The sequence below is a fragment of the Balearica regulorum genome, chromosome 1, assembly GCF_011004875.1.
Source record: "Balearica regulorum gibbericeps isolate bBalReg1 chromosome 1, bBalReg1.pri, whole genome shotgun sequence".
Taxonomy (NCBI): domain Eukaryota; kingdom Metazoa; phylum Chordata; class Aves; order Gruiformes; family Gruidae; genus Balearica; species Balearica regulorum.
The window spans coordinates 192,714,228-192,736,945 of record NC_046184.1 but is presented as its reverse complement, the minus strand read 5'-3'; the positions used below and the strand labels follow the sequence as shown (position 1 = coordinate 192,736,945).

Here is a 22,718-nt window from a genome sequence, read left to right as displayed (position 1 = left end):
TGGCTGGCTTGCTCCCTGAAGGCTACAACAAAAAGACTCAGTGCTCCTTAAACATGCTATGGAAGTGGAAGTTGTAATTGGAGATTTCCAAAGGACAAGTGTAAAAATGACACACTGTTAATACCGAATATTTTTTTTCATTTTGTGCTTTCGGGGGGGGAACCCAAAACCCAAACAAAACAAACCAAAACCTGCAAAGATTTATTTAACTTAGTTTGAACACCCCCTCCCCCGATATCCCATAATCTGACCACTGTTTATTATGCTTTCTGCTTCTTTTTTTTACCAAAAGAGAAAAGAAAAAAAGGCGAAAAAAAAACCCCCAACCCCAAACCACACAGGCAAACGTTTTCTCATCTGGAAAGTACAATAATGCTTATTCCTTGTCGCATTTTAATACCTCTGGCATGTTTACATTGCAACAAATCTAGGGTGTCATTTGAGCAGAACACAGGGCAGATGCCAAGGTGCCGGTCCGGGAGCTCGGAGCCTTTTCTCGGGAGGAGGAAGCCAGAAATCCCCGATTTCCCCTGCATTCACTAACAGGCTCAGAAGTTAACGTCCCCTTTCCCTCCACATCCACCCCCTGCTTTTGCAGCTCTGCCCCCTCCTCCAGTACGGGAGTGCTTTTCGCTAGCACACCCGCTTAGCCGGGGTGCACCCATTGTCTTCTCCTGGACGTCAGATAATAGGTTTTGGCCTTTTGACCATTAAATAGCGGTGGCTTTATTTTTATTTTAGCCACACAACACCAGGGAAAAGAGGTAATTGGATTAAATTGATGGTCTTCCTTCTGGGATTCAGCAAAGCCCACAAACGCCTCCTTAAAATGATAGAATATCGGGTCGTTTCCAGGACGAATCTTCCGAAGGCGCTTTTTCTTTCCTCACAAAGGCCCGGGAGCCCGTCACCGTGCGCCGGGCCAAGCGGCGGCTCCCGGCCGCGCTGCAGGGAAGGGCGAGGGGAGGGCTGGGACGCTCAGCTTGAGAGGGCAAGTGCTTCTGCAGGGCAGGGAGCCGCTGTCTGCCCAGACCCCCCTTCTGTAAACACAAAGAAAGGGGGCCTGGGGAATAGAAACCCAAATCCACTTGTAATCGTACAAGAGAATCGGGCGTAATTACTTGAGCAACCTAGATGAAGATTGATGAGGCTTTAAAGCGGCGTTTCGGATCGATCACCCTGCCCTTTGGAGCCTGCAGCCGGGCTTCCCCGGCTCGCCTCGGCTCGGCTCCTTTCTCACGGCTCGGGAGGGAGAGAAGATGGAGGCGAGACGGGGAGAGCAGCAAAGCAAGCCCGGCGCATGTGATTCCGATCAGCTGACTAGGGTCAAGAGGCTACCCCGGTTTATTAGGAGATGGAAAACAATAAAATGAAAGAAAATAGAGTTTGTATCAATATTATCCAGCCTGCCACGCTGGGCTGCTGAAAGCTGTCACTGAAACTGTGCGTTGGAGCTTCTACTTGTACACACAGTAACCCGCGCCTTCCTCTTTATTTATTTTGCAGCGCAAATGACAAAACATTGTGCAATACGGTCTCAAATTGGGTGTTACAGTAAAGTAAAACATTAACAACATGACAGTTAGATGCGCCGATACAGGACTAATTTGGGCTAAGTGAGTAATTTGAAGTGTTGCTTGCAAGACGTGGTAGTAAAGTGCGCACGCAGCGCTGGGGGAGGAGGAGGAGAGGTTGCATCCGTGCCTGTTCGCCTTGGTGCGAACTGCAGCCCAGGGCTTGCCTCGACCGCGCCAGGGCCTCCAAACAGGCGCTGCCTCCGTCCCCAGAGACACGGGTGTCTGGGGAAGGCAGCTGGAAGCGTACACAGGCACTCTCTGCCGTCTGAGCAAGGTCTTCCTGATTGCAGAGGAGATTTTTAACTGCATAAACCAACCAAACCCTTTTTAGCATTCACTGAAATGAGCAGTTTGCCAGTTTCTGAAAGGTGCGTCAGATGTTGTACCCGGTTTCTCAGTGCTGAGGCTTTTATTATTTGCATGTCAGGTGTGTGTTTGTGCATGCATGTGGATGCGTGTGTTCATATGTGTGTATACAAATTACCCTACACGCTTTAGTAGCTAAATCTAGAAGAGTGTTTTATATTTAATCTTTTAATTAGAGCAAGTGAGCTTCCTAAACACAGACACTGTCAGCTGTAACAGTAGATTGCATTCATATTGAAGATGGTGAAAAAGTGATCCCCTGTCGTCTTTTGCATTAGAGCAGAAGTTGTTGTTTTGGGTTTTTTTTTTTTTTTTTCCCTGAATTAAAACCTAACAATTTGTGCGGAGAAGGCTGCCTTTTATAATAGGTTTTCCCCGTCCCATCTTTTCAGTGCCCGTGCAAGCGTCTCGTTAAGGAATATATTTGAGCGAAATATTGATACGGTAATATAAAAAGGATTAAGTGACAGGAAGTTAAAATAAAAATGCTCTTGCCGTAAATATATTTAACGATGCTAGCCTTTGTGTGCGTGTGGTATTGAAGTAGGTATAAAAAAAAAAAAAAATTAAAAAAATAATCTTTCGCCATACTTTCGGAGTTGAAGTCTGGACCCAGCGTTAAACAGAAGGTCCCCAGGCTTCGCAGGGTCGGTGCGGCGGGCAGGGGCTGCGGGCTGCTCTGCCTCCCGCCCGGCCCGGCCGCCGAGGGTCCGGCCGCCGCGGGGACCCTTCGCTGCCAGGTCGAAGCTGTGTGTAACGAGTCGCCGCTATCGCACATAAACAGCGATAGTGTTAACGAGGAGCAAAAGGGCAGGAAAAGAGAAGGGACCTACTTCTAAGAGGCAGCTATTTTTCACTCTAACCCCTCTGAGTTTCGCTGCTGGCTGATTTATCTCGCAACCCCGGAGCTCACAAACTCGCTTCTGTCCTGACCGCGGAGTTCAAAGCGCTGACCGCGGGCAGGAGGGGAATAAACGGCGGTTTACAAACAGAGTTTATTAGGGGGCTCGCCGGGCGCTCGCTTGGCGGAGGGAAGGGGAAGGGCTACCGGGGATGGGCCGGCCGGGCGCCTCCAACCTGACGCCGCTGCCCTTGCCTTGCAGGCCCCGTGGTCCTCAGCACGCCGGCACAGCTCATCGCCCCCGTGGTGGTGGCCAAGGGGACGCTCTCCATCACCACCACGGAAATCTACTTCGAGGTGGACGAGGATGACTCTGCCTTCAAGAAGATCGATCCTAAGGTGAGTGCGGCGGGCGGCCCCGGTCCCGGTCCTGTCCCACGTGCGCCGGAGCCGCCCCCTCCCTCCCAACTCCGCTCCCGTCTGCCGCCTCTCGCTGCGTTTTAACAAAAAAAAAAAAAAAAAAAAAAAAAGCGCGCAATGTATTAATGATGTTAAATCCTCTATTACGGCAGTGTGCGTGTTCTCCAACAGCCTTTTCGCTCGATGCCTTTGTATGAACGTGGTCAGATTTAGTAGTTAAGCCAATTGCTCTGAAATCCCTGGAGGGAGCAGCAGTCCCAGCCCGCAGCCTTCCCGGGACACAGCAGAGGCTTTTACCCCTTCCGAGGGTATCAGAGAATCCCGTTATTTGAAGAACGTTAGTTTACATGTAAGAAAATACGGCGCGTTTGAGTAAACACTGCTGAAATGCAAGTTGATGCTTATTTTCTGGAGGGAAAAAAAAAAAAAAAAAAGAAAGAAACAAAGAAAAAGAAAGGGGAAATAAGCATGTACCCAAGACTTGATTCCTGGGAAAGCTCTATTTTTTTCTGAAGTTATTTACTACTACCAATTCCTCAGCGCCGCCCCCCCCCCCCCCCCCCCCCCGCCTTCGAGAAAACCTCCGGCCCAGCCGCAACAGAACAGGGGTGCGTGAGTTGAGCAGAAACCTTTGCGTGGCTTCCTCCCCGCGGGAACGGAGCGGGGGGCTCCCGCGGGGGGGGGGGGGGGGAGAGGAGGGGGCATACGCAAGGGACGGGTGTTACAGGGCGCTCCTCTCGCCTGCGTCTCTTTTTATTCTTATCGCTGTTGGTTTTATTTCTTTGTTATTGCACTGGAAAATGTTAGGAGAGAGATACTAGAGGAGGTACTTTTACAAAGACCTTGGGGTTTTTCTTCCTGCAGAAATATCATAAATAATTGCCAAGAAAAATGCTAGCGACCTCGTCTGAATATGTTTGTAATAAGATGATTTCTCTTTGACGAATAATTTTTCAAACTCGGAACTTTCTTCGTAGTGCTGGGGGGGGGGGGGAAAAAAAAAAGATTCTGTCAGAATCGCTGAGTATAGCGGTTTCGTTAAAGTGCACCCACTGGAAATAGTTGCTAGTGGGTGTTAGACAGGCGATCGGCCTCTTTCAGCACTTGTTGACTGTTAGGGTACTAAACAAAATCCACGTTGTTATTTTTGCGTTTTGCTCTTAAAGCCTCTTTAAAGAAAGGCATACTGAGGAGGACCAGGGCTGCAGTATGGATAGGCAATTTCGGATCGCTTGCTATTTTGTAGGCACGCACATGTTATTCCCTCTGAGTGCCTTGGGAGCGCAGGGGCTTGATTTCTAGGAGTGCGATTGGCGATCTTATCACATTCGTAACGGATTTGTAGGTCAGAAGTAATATTGTTGTTCACTTTATTGGTACCGGCTTGAACTTTTCACCTATAAATTTTATTTTCTTCTTTATTACTACCTGCGCCAAAATGCTAATTTTATCAGGTTCAGTCCTTCTCAGTACATACTGCTTCAGGGATATGTTGTGTTTCCTCAGCTTTGTTCAAAACCGAGCAGAAACACATCAGCGCCGTATAGTAAATCTTTCGAAAATAGATTTCTTTTCTGATGGCTGAAAAAGTGTTACTGCGTTAATAACTACATCGGTGGCTGACAGTTGCTGATGGTCATCTGGAGCTAAATTCTAATGTGTTTGCACCACCGATATTTCCCTGATCTACAAAACTGTTCAAAATGCAAAATCAGGCGGCTGCCCTTAAGTTTTCTGCTTTACAGGATTTAAGCAACCATCAACAGAAAGGCAAAATTCACAAAACATTGCTGCCTCTGTTTTTTCAAGTAGAAAACTTGATCCGGTATTGAAACGCTTACCCATATGCATTTTACTTCATTTATTAGCTTGTAATTAAATAAATCAGCAACAGAAATTAAAATCTAAATCACAAAAGGTAATTATCCAGTGTATTTCAAGTGCATTTTCAAATATATAATTCCAATATTCAAGCGTTATTATATAAGCAGAATCCAAATTTCTTTTGAATATATTTAAATAACATTTCAAGTATATTTATGGAATGTTAGAAATAGAACAAGCAATATATATGAAACGAAAAATGTAAACTTGTTAAGTTCAGACACTTCAAAAGACAATTAACAAAAGTACCATGATAAAATCTACCTTTTCAAATGGTATCTTCTCTTTAGCAGAAAATGTCCTTGAAGTATCCAAAATGGCAATTTAACTTCTGTTCACCAAATCACAAAACACCAACATCCACAATTTCAAAGACAATGTGAGATCACAATATTTGATACAAATTAAAAGATACATTAGGGTTTGTTCAGGTGGCATATCCAAATAGCTTTTACTCACAGAGGGTTTACCTAAAAATACCGGGGTTTTGTTATAATCCGTTGGTACCGTTTCTAGGCAGAATGGTCACCATCATGTTAAATTACGGCCAATTTTGCTTTCCGGGTAGCATACTTCTTTTTTTTTTTCCCCTCATTTTTTTTTTTCCCCCACGGGGAACTGCAAAACTGTGGCGAAGATAAGAGGAACGATACTTGCTGTTCTTATTGGATTTTCTTTGTGAAGAGCCTAAGCTATATTCCTTTTTAAAGGAGAATATTATTTGCATTGTCAAGTGGAAACATTTGACTTTTCGAACGGGCAGCTTAAACTTCATCGGGAAATAAGCGGATTTATCGGTCGGGCCGGTTTTTATAGTTACCCTCTAAAGTTTCTCCAAACTTTTCGGGTTGGTAAGTATTTCCCTAGCCAGTCGCCACGTTTGTTTGGCCGCGTTTTCCAGGGCCGAGTGAGGTTTGCCCTGAAAAAGGTCTAAGTTGGGCAAGAAGTAATGCGGGCACCTCCTGCACTGGAGGCAGGAGATGAGCTGCAGTAAAATCCCGTTGAGCCGGTCCCCCAGGCACGACTCGTCCCAGTCCGATTCGCGGGGATGCTTTTCGCATTCGTAGGAAACCAGAGTCTTCATGTGATAATTATTCAGGGGCTGGCCCGGCAGCTCCAGGTGACGGTCCCGTAAGGTTTTGAGGATAGAGAGGCATTTCTTCCTGCAGCCGCCCATCTGCAGTCTGTTCTCGGCTTCCGCGAACTGCAGCACCCAGGCATCGCTCTCGGCCGAGCTCTGCTTGCCGGCCAGAGAGTGGCATTCCTTGGATAAGAGGTTGAAGCCTTCCGCCTTGACCTCCGCCACCCTGTTGGGTCCCGGCCAGGGGATGTGGGGAAGCGGCCAGTGGGCAGCACTCCGCGGCCAGATCCCCGTGCATTTGAACGCCGGAGTGATCTGCACGACGTACCTATCCCTGATTCTCAGCTTCACTTCGCTGGTGTCCGCCACCATCTTTACCACGTCTCTGTAACTGCACTTATCCACGGCTTGAGCCACCAGAGTCTGAAATCTGGACCGGATTTTGCGAGCGGAGAGGTAGCCAGACGCCGTGATGAACTCCACCCAGAGGGACATACTCCTCTTGCGCCCGTCGCTTAACTTTAACACAGCGCAGCCCGGCAAGGAGCCGTCGTCCACGAAGTTGAAAACCCCCATTTGGTTCAGATACAGCACGACTTCAAACTCCGTGGGGGAGATGACTTCCAACCCCTCGTAGCGATTGTCCATCTCGTTCAAGGAACTGATGAAGCGAGGCTCCTGCACCTCCACCTCTTTCAGCACGTCCGACACCACTTTGCAGACTTCTCGGATCGTTTTGGCGATGGCAGCTTTCCTGGCTTGGCATTTCTCGTTGTAGTATTTATTCAGATGGTACACCAGCTTGGCCTGGGCCGCGATCATGTTGGGGCAGAGATCCGGATTGTATACCGGAGTCTCGCAATAGGCTGTGGGATCCAATGCGGCTGCTAAGGCTGGAGCCAACTTCAGAGGAGAAACAGGCTGCCGCACTCTGAAATGTAACAAATGTTTTTCAAAAATGCGCTGGGGCTGCTGCTCCTCAGATGCTCTCTTCCTGCTTTTTTAGATCAGCCGTCTTGAAGTGTGTGTGGCGGGGGAGGGAAGGGGGGGGCGGGCGGGGGACTGGAGGGGGCGATATTTTTCCTCCCCCTTTTTTTAAAGGGTCCGTGAGTGAGAGGAAAGCATCGAGAGCTGCACCTTCCCCAGCAGCAAGAAAAACAAAAGTTGCACTGAGACACAGCGAGGCTTCCAGTAGTCAAAATAATAAAACCTCTTCGTATTTATTTATGTTTTCCCGTAGTAATCACTATGTGTGTGCAGGGTGGTTAATCAGATGGTGGAAAAAAGTGCCGTGTGTGTGTGTGTATATGTCAGAAGAAGCTGGCTGTTGGTTTGTATAAGAGCCCAGATGCACTCGTGTGGAAATTATAAAGGCAGGGCCAGGCAGGCGGGCGGCCAATCGCCACTGGGCTCGTCACTGCAGCCTCTTTCAGCTCAAACCCGGCTAATTAATCCCTCTCTAGGAGATAGATATGTATACACAGACACATACACACACACGCACACGCAGGCACATATAGAAAGGTAGAAGGTTACTGGCAGAAAAACCGCCCCGGTCATCTGTACGCTCGGAAATCAAGAGAAATCGCTCTCCTTTGGGTGTAACCTGAAGGGTATTGACGTTTCGAAAGGACTTGGCAAAACTGTGCAGCTCCGCACTGAATCCCTGCGTGCCTCCCCACGGCCGAGACGGGAATGCAGGTGTATTAACGGGCATCCATCAGCTAGGGAGCTACAGACCGGGCTCGCTCCTGCAGGAGCAGAGGCGTAAATTCATTAACTCACACTTGGCGTCACATCACGCTGTCCTTTCCGCCTGATAGCTGTCTGTAACTGCAAGCGAGAAGTTGTTGGGTTTTTTTCCTCTCGTGAACCGGCCAGTGAACAAGGCAGCAAATTCACGGCAAATTTAGTGTCCTTTGGAATAAAATATTACGCAAAAGTCCACGATTTGTATTGTTTTAAAAGATCTTCTGACGGGCTCTAATCGATTTTGAGGTTTAATGCATTTCGGCATTGTCTCTGCCTTGCTTTTTGTGTTTGTACCTTATGAAGGGAGAATCAATCGCTAAACCTATCTGTCAGGTCTTTTTCACGTTCCCTCCAGAAATCACGTAGCAGATACGAAAGGTAAATCTCATCTGCCAATTCTTAGCTTCGTTTTTATATTCCGTCTAGCGCTCCAATGTGTTGGGAAAAGTGGATGTTCGGCTGCTTTTTGAGACGCACTAGAAGTACCTATTAATTTCAAACCTGGACGGTTTATCGTATAGCGAGCTCTGCTAGCAAGCTGCGTTTAGTAAATGTGCACACGGGAGGGATGCTAGCGACTGCAAACATGCTGGCATGCTACTAATCTGACAGTTTGGGGTTCCGTGTGTGTGATGTGTAATTAGCAAATTTCTCCTTCGGTACTTTAAGTGTTAGCAATCAGGACCTTTATTTGCAAATGAGCTGGAGTGGCAAACTCTTCTGCTTTGCAGCTTTTACTAACCTTCAGCTCAAGAGGATCCTAAATTATATTTTTATTTCTAAGGAAAAAAAAAAAAACCACGCAAAGCTTTTAATCGCTTGGAATCTTTAATCTACTCCCCGATTACTAATTCTTAAAGTAACTGTCACAGGCACGTCCGTCGCTAAGGAGAAGTCATACCGCAAAGAACATTTCACGACATTTATTCAAAGCATCAATGCGACCAACTTTATTGCACATAGCGAAGAATTTGTGACTTTGTGCTTGGCTCGCTCGGTCTGGCATTTCTACGGGTGCTCCCCTTGCCGCTTCCTAGGAGGAAGCTGATGCGGGAATCATTTTCTGCCGATTCGTAAAACAGGACTAGGACTGTCTTGGGGCGCCTCGTTGAAAAACTGCAGGTGACAGGTCGTCCCGAAGAAGCTTTTCCTCTTCTCGGCCGCAGCCGCCTGGCCGACGGCGGAGGGGCGGCCGCTCTCTGGCTGTTTGGGGCCAAGAGGAGCTAGTTTCCTCCCGGCTTTTCTCCATCCTCCGGGTAGTTTCCCGGCCAGGCGGCGGGCGCTGGGCGGGACACCCGTGGCTTCCCCCGGCCGCGGCGAGTCCGGCGGCGGCACAGCGCGCCCGGTCCCGGCGCCTCTCGAGTCGCCCCCGAGGAGCGCAGCCGCCGGCTGCTGCCGCCGTCCCCGCCCGGCGGCCCGGGCTGCCGCCTCCCTCCCCCGCGGGGCGGCGGCGTGCGCGGCCGCTCGGCTGCGGGCTCCCAGGGGCCGGTTCCCCCCTGCCTCCCCCGAGCAGGCACTTACAGGGGTCCGCGCTGGGTCCGAGGGGACAGGCGGGCGCCTCCCCGCCGCCGCCGTCCCCCGTTGCTCTTACCGGCGGCTGCCCCCGGGTGCGTGGGGAACCTGCCGCGGCAGGGGCGGGGGACGCGGCGGGGGCCGGCTCAATCCCCCCTTCCGCGGGCTGCAGGCGCGCCGAGCAGTCGGCTCCGCGCCACCGCCGCGGGCCCCGTCGGCGGGCGGGGAGGGGGAGGCACCTCGCCGGCCCGGCACATCCCACCCCGCTGCCCCCGCGGATGGGGTCCGGGACGACCCCTCCGCCCCCCCCCCCCCCCCGCCCCTCGGGGCCGGGGGCGATGCCGGTCGCGCCCTGCCCTCAGACGCTGGCGCGGCGTTGGCCGGAGCAAGGCACGGCTGTGCGGAGGAAGGAAAAGCGGCGAAGTTGGGTCCAACTCCGGCGGGCGGGTCCCGGGGACGGCCTGGGGCGGGGGAAGGCCCGCGGCGGTGCTGGCCCCTGGTCCCCGCCCCGGCGCGGCGGCGTGCCCGGCGGCGGCCGCTCAGCCCCGGAGCCGGCCGGCGCGAAACCTCCGGCCTTGCCTCGTCGGTGGCGGCTTCTTTGCGATTTAAATAAGAAAGAGCTCCTTCCCCGCTGGTTACATACCAGCGCCGTGTAAAAACGAAAGTTAAAGCGGGCGGACAAAAGGTTGTCCCTTCCTCCCGTCTCCGCCAAGGGAACAGCCCTTTCCTGCGGAGGGGGCACCCCGGCCCCCGTTCAACTTCGCATCGCTTCAGCTGCACCAGAGCCACGCGTTAAAGATGGAAATGTTTCGGGCGAGGTTTTGTTTCTTTTTGCCCCGTGGGTTTTAGCTCAGTAAATCCAGTTTCTAAAAGCAAAAGGCGATAGGTCGGACCATTAAGCTGTCAATAGTCTTAATTTTCATAATGTGGCACAATTAAATAAAAATTACGTCTTATATCCTAAATCAGAGCTTTAAATAGATAGTGCTAAGATTAACCTATGATATCAAGTACTGTAGGTTATCCATATTTATTGTGTCTTGGCGGGTATGGGAAATATTAGCTTTAGCCTTGGCTGGGCGATGTTTAGCACTAAAGGTTTCTACTAACTTCACTGCATCGTTTCATTTCACACATACACAATAAACATTTGATAGTTTGAAAATTTGTGGATTGGGGCATCGCTGACACCAGTCAACCACTGAAATGTTACTGCTATGGTGACCCAGTCGTTTAACATGACAAGGAGTCGGTGTTTTGGTTTAGATTCTGAAAATTATTATCTGTCTGACTATATATGATATAAAACATGAATAGTTCTGAAGCTTCTGACCACTTACTACAGTTAGGTTTTCTCCGTAGTTAGTAATGTGTCCTTCATCAACCAGAAAAGGAAGGAACACCTTTTCATCACTGAGTTTTATTTTTATATGTATTGAGTTGTTCTGGAAAATTAAGATTAAAATCACCTCATTAAAATGATGATTGATCATTTGTCATGATAATGGTACCATATGATATTGGTGACTTTTACCAAATTAATGTTTTCTAGATATTTTCCCGTAATTAGGGGGTACTATAACAGCATTTGTTGAACTCTGCTTGTTATTTCAAATCTTTCAAACTACAGTGCCTTGTCACGTAGTGCATGCGTTAGCCAAAAAGCCAAAATGAAGTTGAAAATCTTTGACTGCAGGTACTTGCCCATGCCCTTAAAATGCAATTTAAAACAAACAAATAAAAAAAGGGTTGCCACATAGAAATTTCACCCATAATTTCTTTTCATATGGTGGAAAGTGTGAGTTAAAATGCACATGCAGATGCACATACACACAAAGTGCTTGCATTGAGATCACTTTATGTTTCTTATTATATAGTGATAGTTCTCCCACATACAACTGCTCATGAATTTTAAAGTTTTATTTTTTAATATCAGCCTATTGCGCTAGGGACCTAGGAAAAAATGAAGCTGAGTTGATTAAATTATTTATCTCTACTGCTGAACTGAGTTTGAAGGCTCATTGAATGTATCTGATTTCTTGGGCTCCTCTTTCTCCCCTTCCCCCCTTCAATTCATCCTGGTTATTTCATCCATATCATCCTGCCAGCAACAATAAATTTACTTTTTTTCAAGTACGAAAACTAAAGACAGATATTTGAGCTGAGTTTGCTTTAAGTGTCACATTATATAAAATAGGCAGCATAATTTTTTTTGTAATAGAAGTTGATGGTACCTGCAATTTTCTGTATTCTTATTTTGTAGTTTACTTTTTGCCTCCACTTTCAAATTTAGGAACAAATGAAAAGTTAAGTTTAAATGTAAGGTGCTATACTGTTTGCAAAAGTGTGATTTTAATGAACTTATACACTTTATTACTTAGATTTTTGGGTATACATTTCTGTGTAATTAGTTACACAAACATCTTTTTTCCCTTATCTATAGTTTTCTGCAAATATTTTTTTTCACTTTTTAAAAAAATGTCATCTAGCTCCTTTTTACAGTATACAATTAGCATTCATTAGTGCTAAAATTAACATGTGTATCTATTCTCTCCCCATTAAAAATAATAAAGAAAAAACCAACCATGAAAAGTTTGCATTACATTGGACTTGGTCACCCTAGGTCTTATGGATGAACTGTTAATGCTTTAAATTCCCCTAATCTGCAATCTGTTAAGGGAAAAAAAACCAGTAATTGATTTGTTTTCTTTAAAATGTTGTGTCTCAAAAGCAAACATGGAGCTTGCACAACTGTAATGTTAGCTAGAACTGCAGAAACATTCAAGCAGGGAAAAAATGCATTGAATTATTCATTTGGTTCCCTTCTCCATCAGCTTCTCCAAAGCCAGACATTCCTTAAAGTACAGCGTTTTATTTAAGCAGTCCAACACTGTGTGTCTTCTTTTTTTTTTTTAAAGATCTCCAGCTTGGAGAATGCTCTTTTCTGCTGAACTGTGAGAGGAGTGTGGAATCAGTGGGGATTAGCGCCTTTTAATCTACTACATCTGCAGTGGGTCATCCAACACTGCAGAACTCTCATTACTCTCTCATGCTGTATATGATTAAATGACTGAAAATATTCAACGTTGACCTTGAAAATAAAGCTGTATGTGTTGGATGAGCAGCTTCCAAAGACTTCATGTCTAAACTACCTCTCCCCTTGGTAACTTCTAGCCCTGGAATACGTTGTCCGAAAGAGGACTAGACCGTTAGAAAATGCAAGTCGAAACTGAAATGTGGGAGCATTTGAAAGACAACATTATATAAGTTATGGCATCACTCAGCTTGTTGATGCTATGTTTTATGAGTAACCCAACATCTTATTCGCCCAGTCGAAATGGGAGGGTAGTATGTCTTGAACATACTTATTTTTGTGACTGGTGTTTTTGTGTAAGCTGGTTTATACTGACTAGAAAACTAAACTACATCATCTTGTAGGTAGCTGCTGTTGAAATCAGCAGGAAACATGTTGCTTAACATGCCTGAACACTAGCCTATATAAAGCTAGAAGTAAGCACCATCTTTTCATATACATTTTATCATGTTATGTGTTTATTGCGAGTTTTCATGCTGCCAGTACTTCGGGCATGTTAAGTCCCTCTAACTCAAAACGCAACTTGTCCTCTCCCGTTACAATAGCATGGGTATGGTAAATCACCTGTGTAACTCACTTTATCTCAATTTAGCTATAAAAAGACATGCCTAACATATTTCAATGCAGACTTGTATTTTTTAATGTAGTGTATAGCTCTCTGATATTTTCTTTCCAAATAATGGTGAAGGGAGGAGTTGAGTGAGTTGGTCGCGAGTGATTAATACGTTTCATTGAACCTTATGAAGGCCCTGATCCTGCCAATGCACACATGGTTACCGAGACAGTCAGCTGGTTCTGGTGAGGTCACGGGTTTCTTTAGGCTCACAGTTATGTGCACGGGCAGTTATTTGCAGGATCAGGGCCAAAGCAGGATAACGCTTGGAGGTTAACATTTGAATAGGATGAAATGTGGTGTGCCGTTAAAATATCTAATGCATCAGATACATGCGTTGGTGAGGAAATACATTTTTGGCCCAAATATCTACTCTTCTGTCAAGCAGAACTTCCCTATTAATTCCATTGTGTTTTAGCCAGAATGTTGAATTAGCTTCCTGAGAAAGGACAGCACTGTTTTGTCCATATTTAAAAAAGATGCTCCCACAAAAATGCCTTCCCTAATCTGCTTTAAAGCCTTTATGAGGAGGGTGAGGTTATTCAGAGAACTGAGTGAAGGATTATGCTTTCAAAATCTCTATTAAAACTGTATTTTTCATGTACTTTTGCATATTCAGGACTATTTCTCTAACTCCCAAAAGGTACAGAATCTTTCAACAGTCTTAAATACGAGCAACCTACTCATTCATTGTTCCTAAAAATATCCTAAGTATAACTGCAATGTAAACATGTCAACCAACTTATTATTTAAGGAAGAAGGGGAGAGATCTGTTCAGGAAAAACTTGATACTTAGATCTTTTGGCCTTTAAAATATATTGATTTTCCCACCAATGCTCTGAACTTTTTTTTTTTTTTAATTGGTGGAACATTGTCATTGTAGAGCATAATATTTTATCTGGGGGAGAACTGAGTCTCTTATTAAGAGCAGCAAATCACTATAGTTGTCCTTGTATTTGGGTTTGAAAAATTAACCTAGATCACCTACTGTCCTTCCTACTTTTCCCTACCATTTTTTCAGCCCAGCTCTAGGACACAATATACAGAAGTGCATCCTTTGCAGCATAGTGCGTGTGTCATTGAAATGAGAAAGACTACAGAAATAACACGTAGTCTTGTAATTTCATAAATCTCCAATACAGTTGTTGAAAGAGAAATATTAGCTGCTTATGGAAATATCTGTTTATCTTAACAGAATATTACTATCGATTTTTCTTAATAGTAGAAATAGATCTTGCCTTTTGGGCATGTTATCGTTTATAATACATTAGTGCCATTGAAAAGAAGAAAAAAATTTGCAGTGTATCTGTTAGGGTAGTGACAATTTTTTCCCTTAAGTCTTCTTAGTTTTAGATGAGGCAAAGGAGATATCTTTATTATTTTACATTTCTGGATCATCTTTATTTACAGTTTCAGTTGATATAGAATAATTATGTTGTAAAATTAAAGTGCACTTCCAGGAAAAAAATAGATTTTTTTTTTTTTTTTTGGTCAAAGCTGGTTTTAATGGGGTGGATTTACTTATGTTGTGTGATGTACTCAAAATGCGTGTCAAAAATGGACTCTAAATATATTCTTTACTACTTTTTATTTGGTCATTACAGTGGTAATTTTAAAGTTATGCGGCGTGTACAGGCCTACTAAGAGAGAGATTTCTGTGATCGGCATGATTCTGTTTTACTTTCAGTGGATGTTTTACCATCTCTATTTCTTGCTTTCCTCTGCAAATTATTTCCAGGAATGAACTGGCTAATTTTGGCTTCAATTTTTTAAAATAACCTTATCAAAAGGAACAATAACAAGTGCAGAACTCTTTCTAGCCCTCTGAAGCGCAGAAGAGTGTATGACATATGCTAGGTTGTGCCGTAATGCTTGCAATTTTCAGCTGCACTTCAAGAGATTGCTTCTTTAAATAGGTAAAAAATGACAGCAAGTATGTTGGACAACAGTTTTCTCATTATATTCTGTGAGTACATTCATTATGTATTATTAGTCCTTAATTGTAAAGATGAAATAATATAACCATTTATCTTGGCAAGCCCATTATTTACAATCTGTACCTTACAAAATTATGTGGATCTGCGTGGATATTTTCTTCTACACGCACGATTCAGATTTTTGACATAGAGGACAAGAAAAAACTTTTCAGGTTAAATTTATAACTAACCTAATCCATTTTGGGTAGGCAAACTGCGAATCTCGATGGGGTAAAAGTCCACTCTCCCTCCCTCCCCCCCCCCCAAAATTCAGTTCTTCATTTGTTTTGTTCACCACGCTGCATTAACACAGTTTTCCCTTGTGTGCATCTGCCAGTGTACAATTTAGCCACGGGCATCTGTAGACCTTGTGGTGATCAGTATTGCAGGCAAAAGCCATATGTGTTTAAATAAAAAAAAAAATCTCTTTATTTCATTTGCTGTTTTAACTGGATGGATAACTTTTGTGCCTCAAGACAGAGGAAGAGAAAATACAGAAATAATTAATTGCCTCTATTCTTGAGGCAGTTTCATTTTCCCTCTCCAATATGGAATGCTTGTCAGCTTCCCTGATAAATGACTGCATGTATTTGCATAGATTTTACATTAACACAAAAATTAGTTTTATTTGCGAAAAACTAGTTTACATAATAATGCAAAATCTAGCATTATGGACTATGTTTCCAAATTTGAGAGACTGTGGAGAAATGAGAGTTTTTTCTTATTTTTTTAAACAATTCTGTTTGGGTTTGTTGTGGGGATTTTTTTTTTGTTTATTTGTTTTTTTTCTTTTAATGTCAAGGCATATTAGTTTTTAGCTTTGTGTTTTATTTCTATAAAAATAACCAAATCAGGGTCTTTTAATGTTTATAAACCATTTCTTCAGTCTTTCATAGATCGAATAATTGATGGTAGTATGAAAATGACTTCTTTCATAGACTTGTACACATGCCTTTTATTCAATACACGCTTAAATATGAATACATTTGCAAAATCTCATGGAACTGTTTTGAAAAAAACAATTGCACCAAACTTAGCTGTAAAATACACTATAAGAGCATACTTTAAGTTTCTAATGCTGTTATTAAAAGAGTGCTCCACCAGGTATTCTTTCAAAGCATTAATGTACCGCATTAGCTTGTATGCTAGTATAGGACTATTTTTCTTCCTATATCTAATAACCTGTCTGTTTTAAGTAATTAGGCATTCCTACCTTGAAGTGACAGTACTATATCTCTAGTTAAAAACTATGTTTTATTCACAATTTGTCATGTCCATAAATAAAATTTACAAATCAATCAGTCTGAAATATCTTTGAAGGAAAATACACTGCCCTAATTTTGAGCCAATTGTAGTTATTTTCAAGTGACATGGATTGGATGTTTGCTCATATAATGAACCTGGTGTCTTGTTGTCTAAAGGCAACTGCTAATTGTATATCAGCCTGTTCTCCACGCCGAAGAAAATACAGATGCATTCACTGCTGTTATTTCACGCTGTATAACAAAAAGAAAATATTGCTCCTTATGAAGCATGCTATACTTAATGGCAACTTAAGGTAAAAGAGTGCCTTTGCCACTTCTTGAATCTGGGACACCCTAGGTGCCAGCTGTCACTGCTCAGCTAATGATGACAAATGCCCCTCTCTATGCAGATTGCAGAGCTTGCAGGCTGCTATGAAAGGCAGCCAGATTACCTTTCTTCAGATAGTAACTTAACCTTTTAAACTCAAGTGTCAGAATGAAATTATTAGCTGGGATAGTTTCAATATCTGTTTCTTTAAAATAGGAAAAAAAAAAAAAAGAAAGAAAAGAAGGCGGCAGTGACTTCAAATAATACCAGAGCAGCTCATATTCACAAATTGTTCATGCTTCTCTGATGTTTTAAAAATAGGAAATTGCTGCCACTGTGTCTGTGAGCACTATATGGAGTTCGCTGGCATTGAATGCATGAATACTGAAGCTGACCTCTCGGTTGTACTACAGGGAAATGGGCCCAAGCAGGCCAAATTCTGTCCTTGCTTACATACACACAGTGTTACTGATGCACAGATCTGACAGATCACAGGTTAACCGATTCTATTTATAATAGACCTTTAATTGATCTTACATATTGTGGATATACTCAGCTCTTTCCATGACGGTTGATGTTACCACCCTAAGTCTAGGAACCTCAGTTAGGGTCCACTGTATCAACATAACTGGGTACTTATTTCGTGGCTATGAGCTCTTTCACAGAACTCGGTGTCATGTGGTTGATGTTAAGTTACTAATTTAATTATATTCTTCAGTCAGTTTTGGAGATATTTTCTGGATTTTCATGGAAGTAGCCAACAGATGTGAGGATACTACATAGTTCCTTAACAGCACCTCGGAAACATAACACAGGATAAGTACTGTATATGCCACCTAAAGGTTAGGGTGCTTTTTGAGTGTGTACACTTAGGTGTGTCTGTATTTTTATGTGGGTCTCTGTGTGTGTGTTTATACGCTTGAATATAGAAGTAAAGAGACACATGGGCATTCGTATCAGTATGTGTACACATGCACTAGCCTACACACGTAACATCCAAACAATATGCATTTCCATGTTTATGTCAAAATACTGACGTATACGAGCATGCTTAACCTGCACACTATATTTGCCATTAAATCATCTGTACAGTGAACTGTATAGGAATATCATTTTCCCTCTGAGTAAAACATTTATTACAGTAAACGAGTACTTACCTACAATATTTTCACATGATCAAATCTCCATAGCAGTGGGCAATAATAGAAAACTACAGAAAAGTTGTGGAACGGCATTTGATGAGAAGACCAGGAACACTATGGTATATGGATTCAAAGAAGTAAATAACAAGAATAGGAGGGAAAAAATGTGCATTAGGTATGAAATTGAAATGTCCCAGATAGAAAATAGTTATTATGATTGGCAGAAAGTACAGGAGGAAGAAAAGAATGAGCAAGTTTACAGAGCAAAGTTAAGATGAGATCAGTGTTGCGATAATTATAACGTGGTTGGTTCTGTAGTAATCATTAAAGGAAAGGTAATCTGATCCATGAACATAATGTTAATTAATATTCTTTTCTGCAGAAGAGAATAGATCTGATTGCTGATACATGCACTCAAAGAGCTTCAGTCAGTACTTACCTCTTTTGGTAATATGATGTATGAAAGGGAGATGCTGGTTAAAATTATATTAGAAATGCTTCCTTTTAAAGTTGGGGGAAGACTGTTTGGTTTTGCCTGTGCATAAGTATGTTAAATTTAACATCCTGTTTTGGTCTGTTTCGCTTCACTTTTTCTTTAAGTCATTATGTTCAAAGTATTTAAAACTATACATGTTTCATTATTTCGAGCAAGTGTAGCACAATCTGGGAAATAAAAAAGACAAAGATCTAGTGTTTCATACTCAGCTTTCTCAGCTTGTTGGTTGAATAGGCATCAAATGAAGTCCAATGCCTATACAAAAGAAATGTTCCTTGTTTGGATTTGCCCCATCTGTGTCATCTGGTGGCTTATGCAATAGGAGGTGTTATCACATGAATCCAAATGCACAAGCCAGTTGTTTTATGGACTCTTTCTGTGCTTGGAGGAGTTTATAAGTTGCCCACTCTATTGTGTGTCACTCCCCGATGACACGTGTGCATTCTGCTGAGCATATTTTGGGGGTAATTATAACTAATGAAGCCTGGTACACAGCTTGTTCACAGAGTGATTTATTCTGCTCCTGTCTGATTCCTGAGAGTTCTGTAAAATGGTTATATTGTGCCTTCCACTTTGGACATGTATGGGAGCATGTGGTATTGAGTCCATCTGAGAAAATTTGCTATTCAGTGTTCCACAGACTAATTACTAAGATATTGGCTGGGTACATCTGTTTAAAAATATAGGGATGAACTGAAATTATAAATGGGATCTGTAACTTTAGGGATATTGACTTCAGTATGGCTCTTGTTTAGTCGTTTTCCCAGACTCGCAGTAACCCACTTAGAAGCATTGCTGTTAAATGGCTTGGAGCTCCTCTCAATCCCATAAGTTAAGCTTAGGTTCCCTTTATACCTTTTAGCAAAGCAGATTTTATTATGCAATTTGAGCTCTGATAACTGATGACAGTTTGTGGAAAGATAGTTTTAAAAGTTGGGAAGGAAATACCTTATAGCTTTGCAGATTTCAGAAAGCAACAAAAAAATCATTACTGAAGCCTGGGTGTCAACCTTTATTTAACCTTAGATTTACCATTCTCACCCTAATTTATCTTGACTTACGAGTCTCTCAGGCAGGTAAATGCACTGACATTAGTGGGACTCATCCTCTACACAAGAAGTACTCATACATTTGTTTGCCAGGCTGGTTTTAAAAATCTTTTTTCCAAGATGCTGACATACCTCTGAAGTAATGGGGTGCACAGAAGCTGCAGGGTTTGTCACTTCATCTACCAGATTCACAGATATCCAAGCAGGCTGGATGTTTTTACAAGTATCTCAACATCAGTGTTCGATAATAACAGTCTTCAATTATATCTGTCTTCACTTATATCAGCTTCTCCCATCTTCACCTTCTCACTCTGTATCCAGATTTGAAAGACTTGCATCTTCTTTTTTTTCAGTACTTAAAGTTTTCCTTCACAGAAAAAAAGAGAGGTTAAAAGTTATAGTTCTGCTTGAAGGAATGGGAGAAGAGATATAAATACTTATTGTGGTATACATTTCATAAAAAGCATTTTGTAAGGTTGGAAAACAACTGCTTAGAAAATACAGTTCACATCCTTCCTACTAGATGCATGAGCAGAAAAATAGTTTCACTGAGAATGAATTGGACATTAGTAGCGTGATGGATGAGAAGATATCGCTAGTTCTTAGAAGTGAATTGTATAAGATGACATTCCTCAGCTAGCATGTTAAGCAAGAGCATGTGGTCACCGGCAGACCTGAAGCTTGCCTGTGCCCTAACCTGTCCCAGTGGTGAAGTTTATAGTATCAACAGCATTTTTCAAAACCAGTACCTTCACTGGGAAAGAAAAGGAAACAACCCAAAATTTCAACCTAATTTTTATCTTCATAACCATGAAGATAGAAGTGGAAAGAAGGTCTGCCAGCGACTTCATTTTTTTTCCTGAATTTGCATGGAGCATGTTCTCCTGGGAAGAGTTTGCAGTGTTATATACCCAAGAGAACCATCAGAAGGTAAGAGCATTGGAGAAAAGCTCTTTGTATATAATGGGTGTGAATATACCTGTATAAAATGTGTGTGGAGAAACATACAGTTCGAAAACTGACTGATTGCTGAGAACAATTGTATCACAATGTAGCAGTTACGCTTAAGTTGTTTCAAATAAACAGAATTTGATTTTGGACTGTGGCAGTAAGGATGTTTAGCTTTATGCTTTGTTCTGGATTTCTTCCGTACATAAAAGCATGTTCTGAGGACAGTTTTTACACAATGATTTATGGCCATATGAAATCTGACCTGGGTTTGGATTCGCTGACAATAAAATTGTGATAGGTTTTGACTTTTGGGATAACACACATATTACCTCCTTACCGTGCCAGATATTACAAGAGGTTTGCTAAATTGACAGAACATACTTATCACTGAAATCCCTAGACAGGATACATCTCACAGATGAAAACCAGAATTTTGCACATTTTGTAAGGTTTTCTAAGTTGTTGTTTGTTTCGTGTTAAAGGACCGTGACAAAATACAATGACTGGTATATTAGAAAATGCCTAAAAATGAGCAGTTGTTTTCCTTGGAGAAAGCTTGTCACATGTTTAAAGAATAGTTAGCTGGAATTATGTTTTTGTACTATTAAAATATTGCAGTTGTCAGGTGTAGTTTTGTTTGCTGAGTAATCTGCTCGTGTTTAGTCAGAATACATCTGTTCTATATAATTTTAAACATTTCATAAAATATTTAAGATTAATGGTCCAAATCAAGCACTAGCTGAAACGGTGACACTAATTACATCAGATGTAGCTGGGTCAGTGAAGCTTACGTGTCATTCTTTTGCGCTGACCAAACTTTCTTTGCATGAACTCATGTCTCATGTTAGCCAGCCTCTGCAAGAGTTTGCACCAGAGCAGAGCGTAGCCTTCTGCAAGCTGTAGTTTCACCCTCTGTGCTACTTTCCTTTCTTCTGTAAGCTGCATCCATTTTATTCATTTCCATTCCTTTGCTACTTCACATGAATTTTGTGACAGGAATGACTATTTAAGTCACCTTGAACCTAGAAACTTATTTATGCTATGTCGCGCTAGGGCTAGTGTGTATGATTTGCTTGTCAGCTATGAGGAGGCAAAAATAATTTTTGCTATTCGTATCTAGAAAAAGAGTAGTAAAACGATACTTATTATCTGCAATGATAACCATTTAGCAGAAACTGGAACCAAGAAGCTGAGTTGCGTTTTGGGTGGCAAATTCTTATTTGTCAAGCTCACCAGTGTTAGCAGCAGGCTTTCCTTTCTGCTGGTAAGCCATGCCCTTCCATTTTCCCTGGTTGTCTCCCAGATTTGTGAGGCCAGGCTGCCCAGTTGGACCGTCTGTTTTCTAGAAATTCTGAAGAAGTGTTGACGGAAAAGTGTTTGCCATATTCCATATGTGCCCATCAGTCACACAGTGGACATGTTGAACTGCTTGTAAAGCAAATGCTGGCATGTTTGAGTTTAGCGAATGCATCAGGAATTTGAACTCCAACCTCACGCTGACCCTGTGGTACTGTATGTGATGATCAATTGTGCAGGTAAAATGATAGTGATTCAAATAAAACCCCAATTTTTACATCAATTTAGTTAAGTTTATACAGCTTTGTGGAATGGGAGAAATAATTCACAAAATCAAAAGATATCATAGAATCATAGAATGGTTTGGGTTGGAAGGGACCTCAAAGATCATCTAATTCCAACCTCCTGCCATGGGCAGGGACACCCTCCACTAGACCAGGTTGCCCAAAGCCTCATCCAACCTGGCCTTGAACTCTTCCAGGGAGCCAGGGACATCCACAGCTTCTCTGGGCAACCTGTTCCAGTGCCTCACCACCCTCATAGGGAAGAATTTCTTCCTCATATCTAATCTAAATCTGCCCTCTTTCAGTTTAATGTACAATTTCTTATGCTGTACTTGGGTTAGAAAAAAAACCCAACAAAACTGTATGGGCTGAAAATCAGGGCAAAAACATCAAAGAGAATTAATTTTAAATGGAAGACACTAAGACTGTTCAGGAAAAAATAATTTGAAAACCTGTGGTAAAATTTGTTTCATTGAAAGGAAGGGACTAAAAAGCCAATATAAAGAACCAAAGGGGGAAATCAGAGGACAAATCATGAAGGAAAAAGTTCTTGCTTAAAGAAGTTTGAATTAAAGTGGAAATATGTAGGATTTTTTTTTTTTTCATATAAAGATAAATACCACACTAAGCAGAAATCCCAACTTTAAGAAATCTCTGCCAGTGCACCTAAGCATGGTTGGCCTGTGTGGTGACTGATGTTGTGAATCACACTGGAAAGTGCCAACATTTCCCAGGCTTACTCTTGGCTGTGCTTGAGCTGAGCCAGCCTCGATGTAGTTGCTGCTTTTGTGGGCAGAAGTCATTGCTTTGTG

General features: G+C 42.8%; 2 protein-coding genes across 10 annotated transcripts in view; one reads left to right on the top strand and one right to left on the bottom strand.

The window, feature by feature from the left end:
• Positions 1-22,718, top strand: part of NBEA (neurobeachin) — a 524,026-nt gene that overhangs the window by 355,764 nt on the left and 145,544 nt on the right. For 6 of the 7 annotated variants that reach the window (XM_075741999.1, XM_075742002.1, XM_075742000.1 and 3 more), the window contains one exon: positions 3,047-3,183. In XM_075741999.1, the coding sequence (XP_075598114.1) occupies positions 3,047-3,183 (137 nt within the window). Of the gene's footprint in view, positions 1-2,666; positions 2,684-3,046; positions 3,184-22,718 lie in introns of those variants that run through there. The other variant, XM_075742003.1, reaches the window with a different exon arrangement.
• MAB21L1 (mab-21 like 1) lies at positions 3,262-10,035 on the bottom strand. Of its 3 annotated transcripts, none has more exons than XR_012833357.1 (2): positions 5,353-10,035; positions 3,262-3,277 (listed from the first exon to the last, which is right to left on the bottom strand). XR_012833357.1 is itself a non-coding variant. In XM_010302252.2 (1 exon), exon 1 carries the CDS (start codon positions 6,989-6,991, stop codon positions 5,912-5,914), a length of 1,080 nt encoding a protein of 359 aa, XP_010300554.1. In that variant the 5' UTR covers positions 6,992-10,035; the 3' UTR covers positions 5,052-5,911. The 3 variants fall into 3 exon arrangements, 1 of the variants encoding a protein (XP_010300554.1); XR_012833356.1 differs by lacking the exon at positions 3,262-3,277 and adding an exon at positions 4,053-4,183; XM_010302252.2 differs by lacking the exon at positions 3,262-3,277 and having other exon boundaries at positions 5,052-10,035.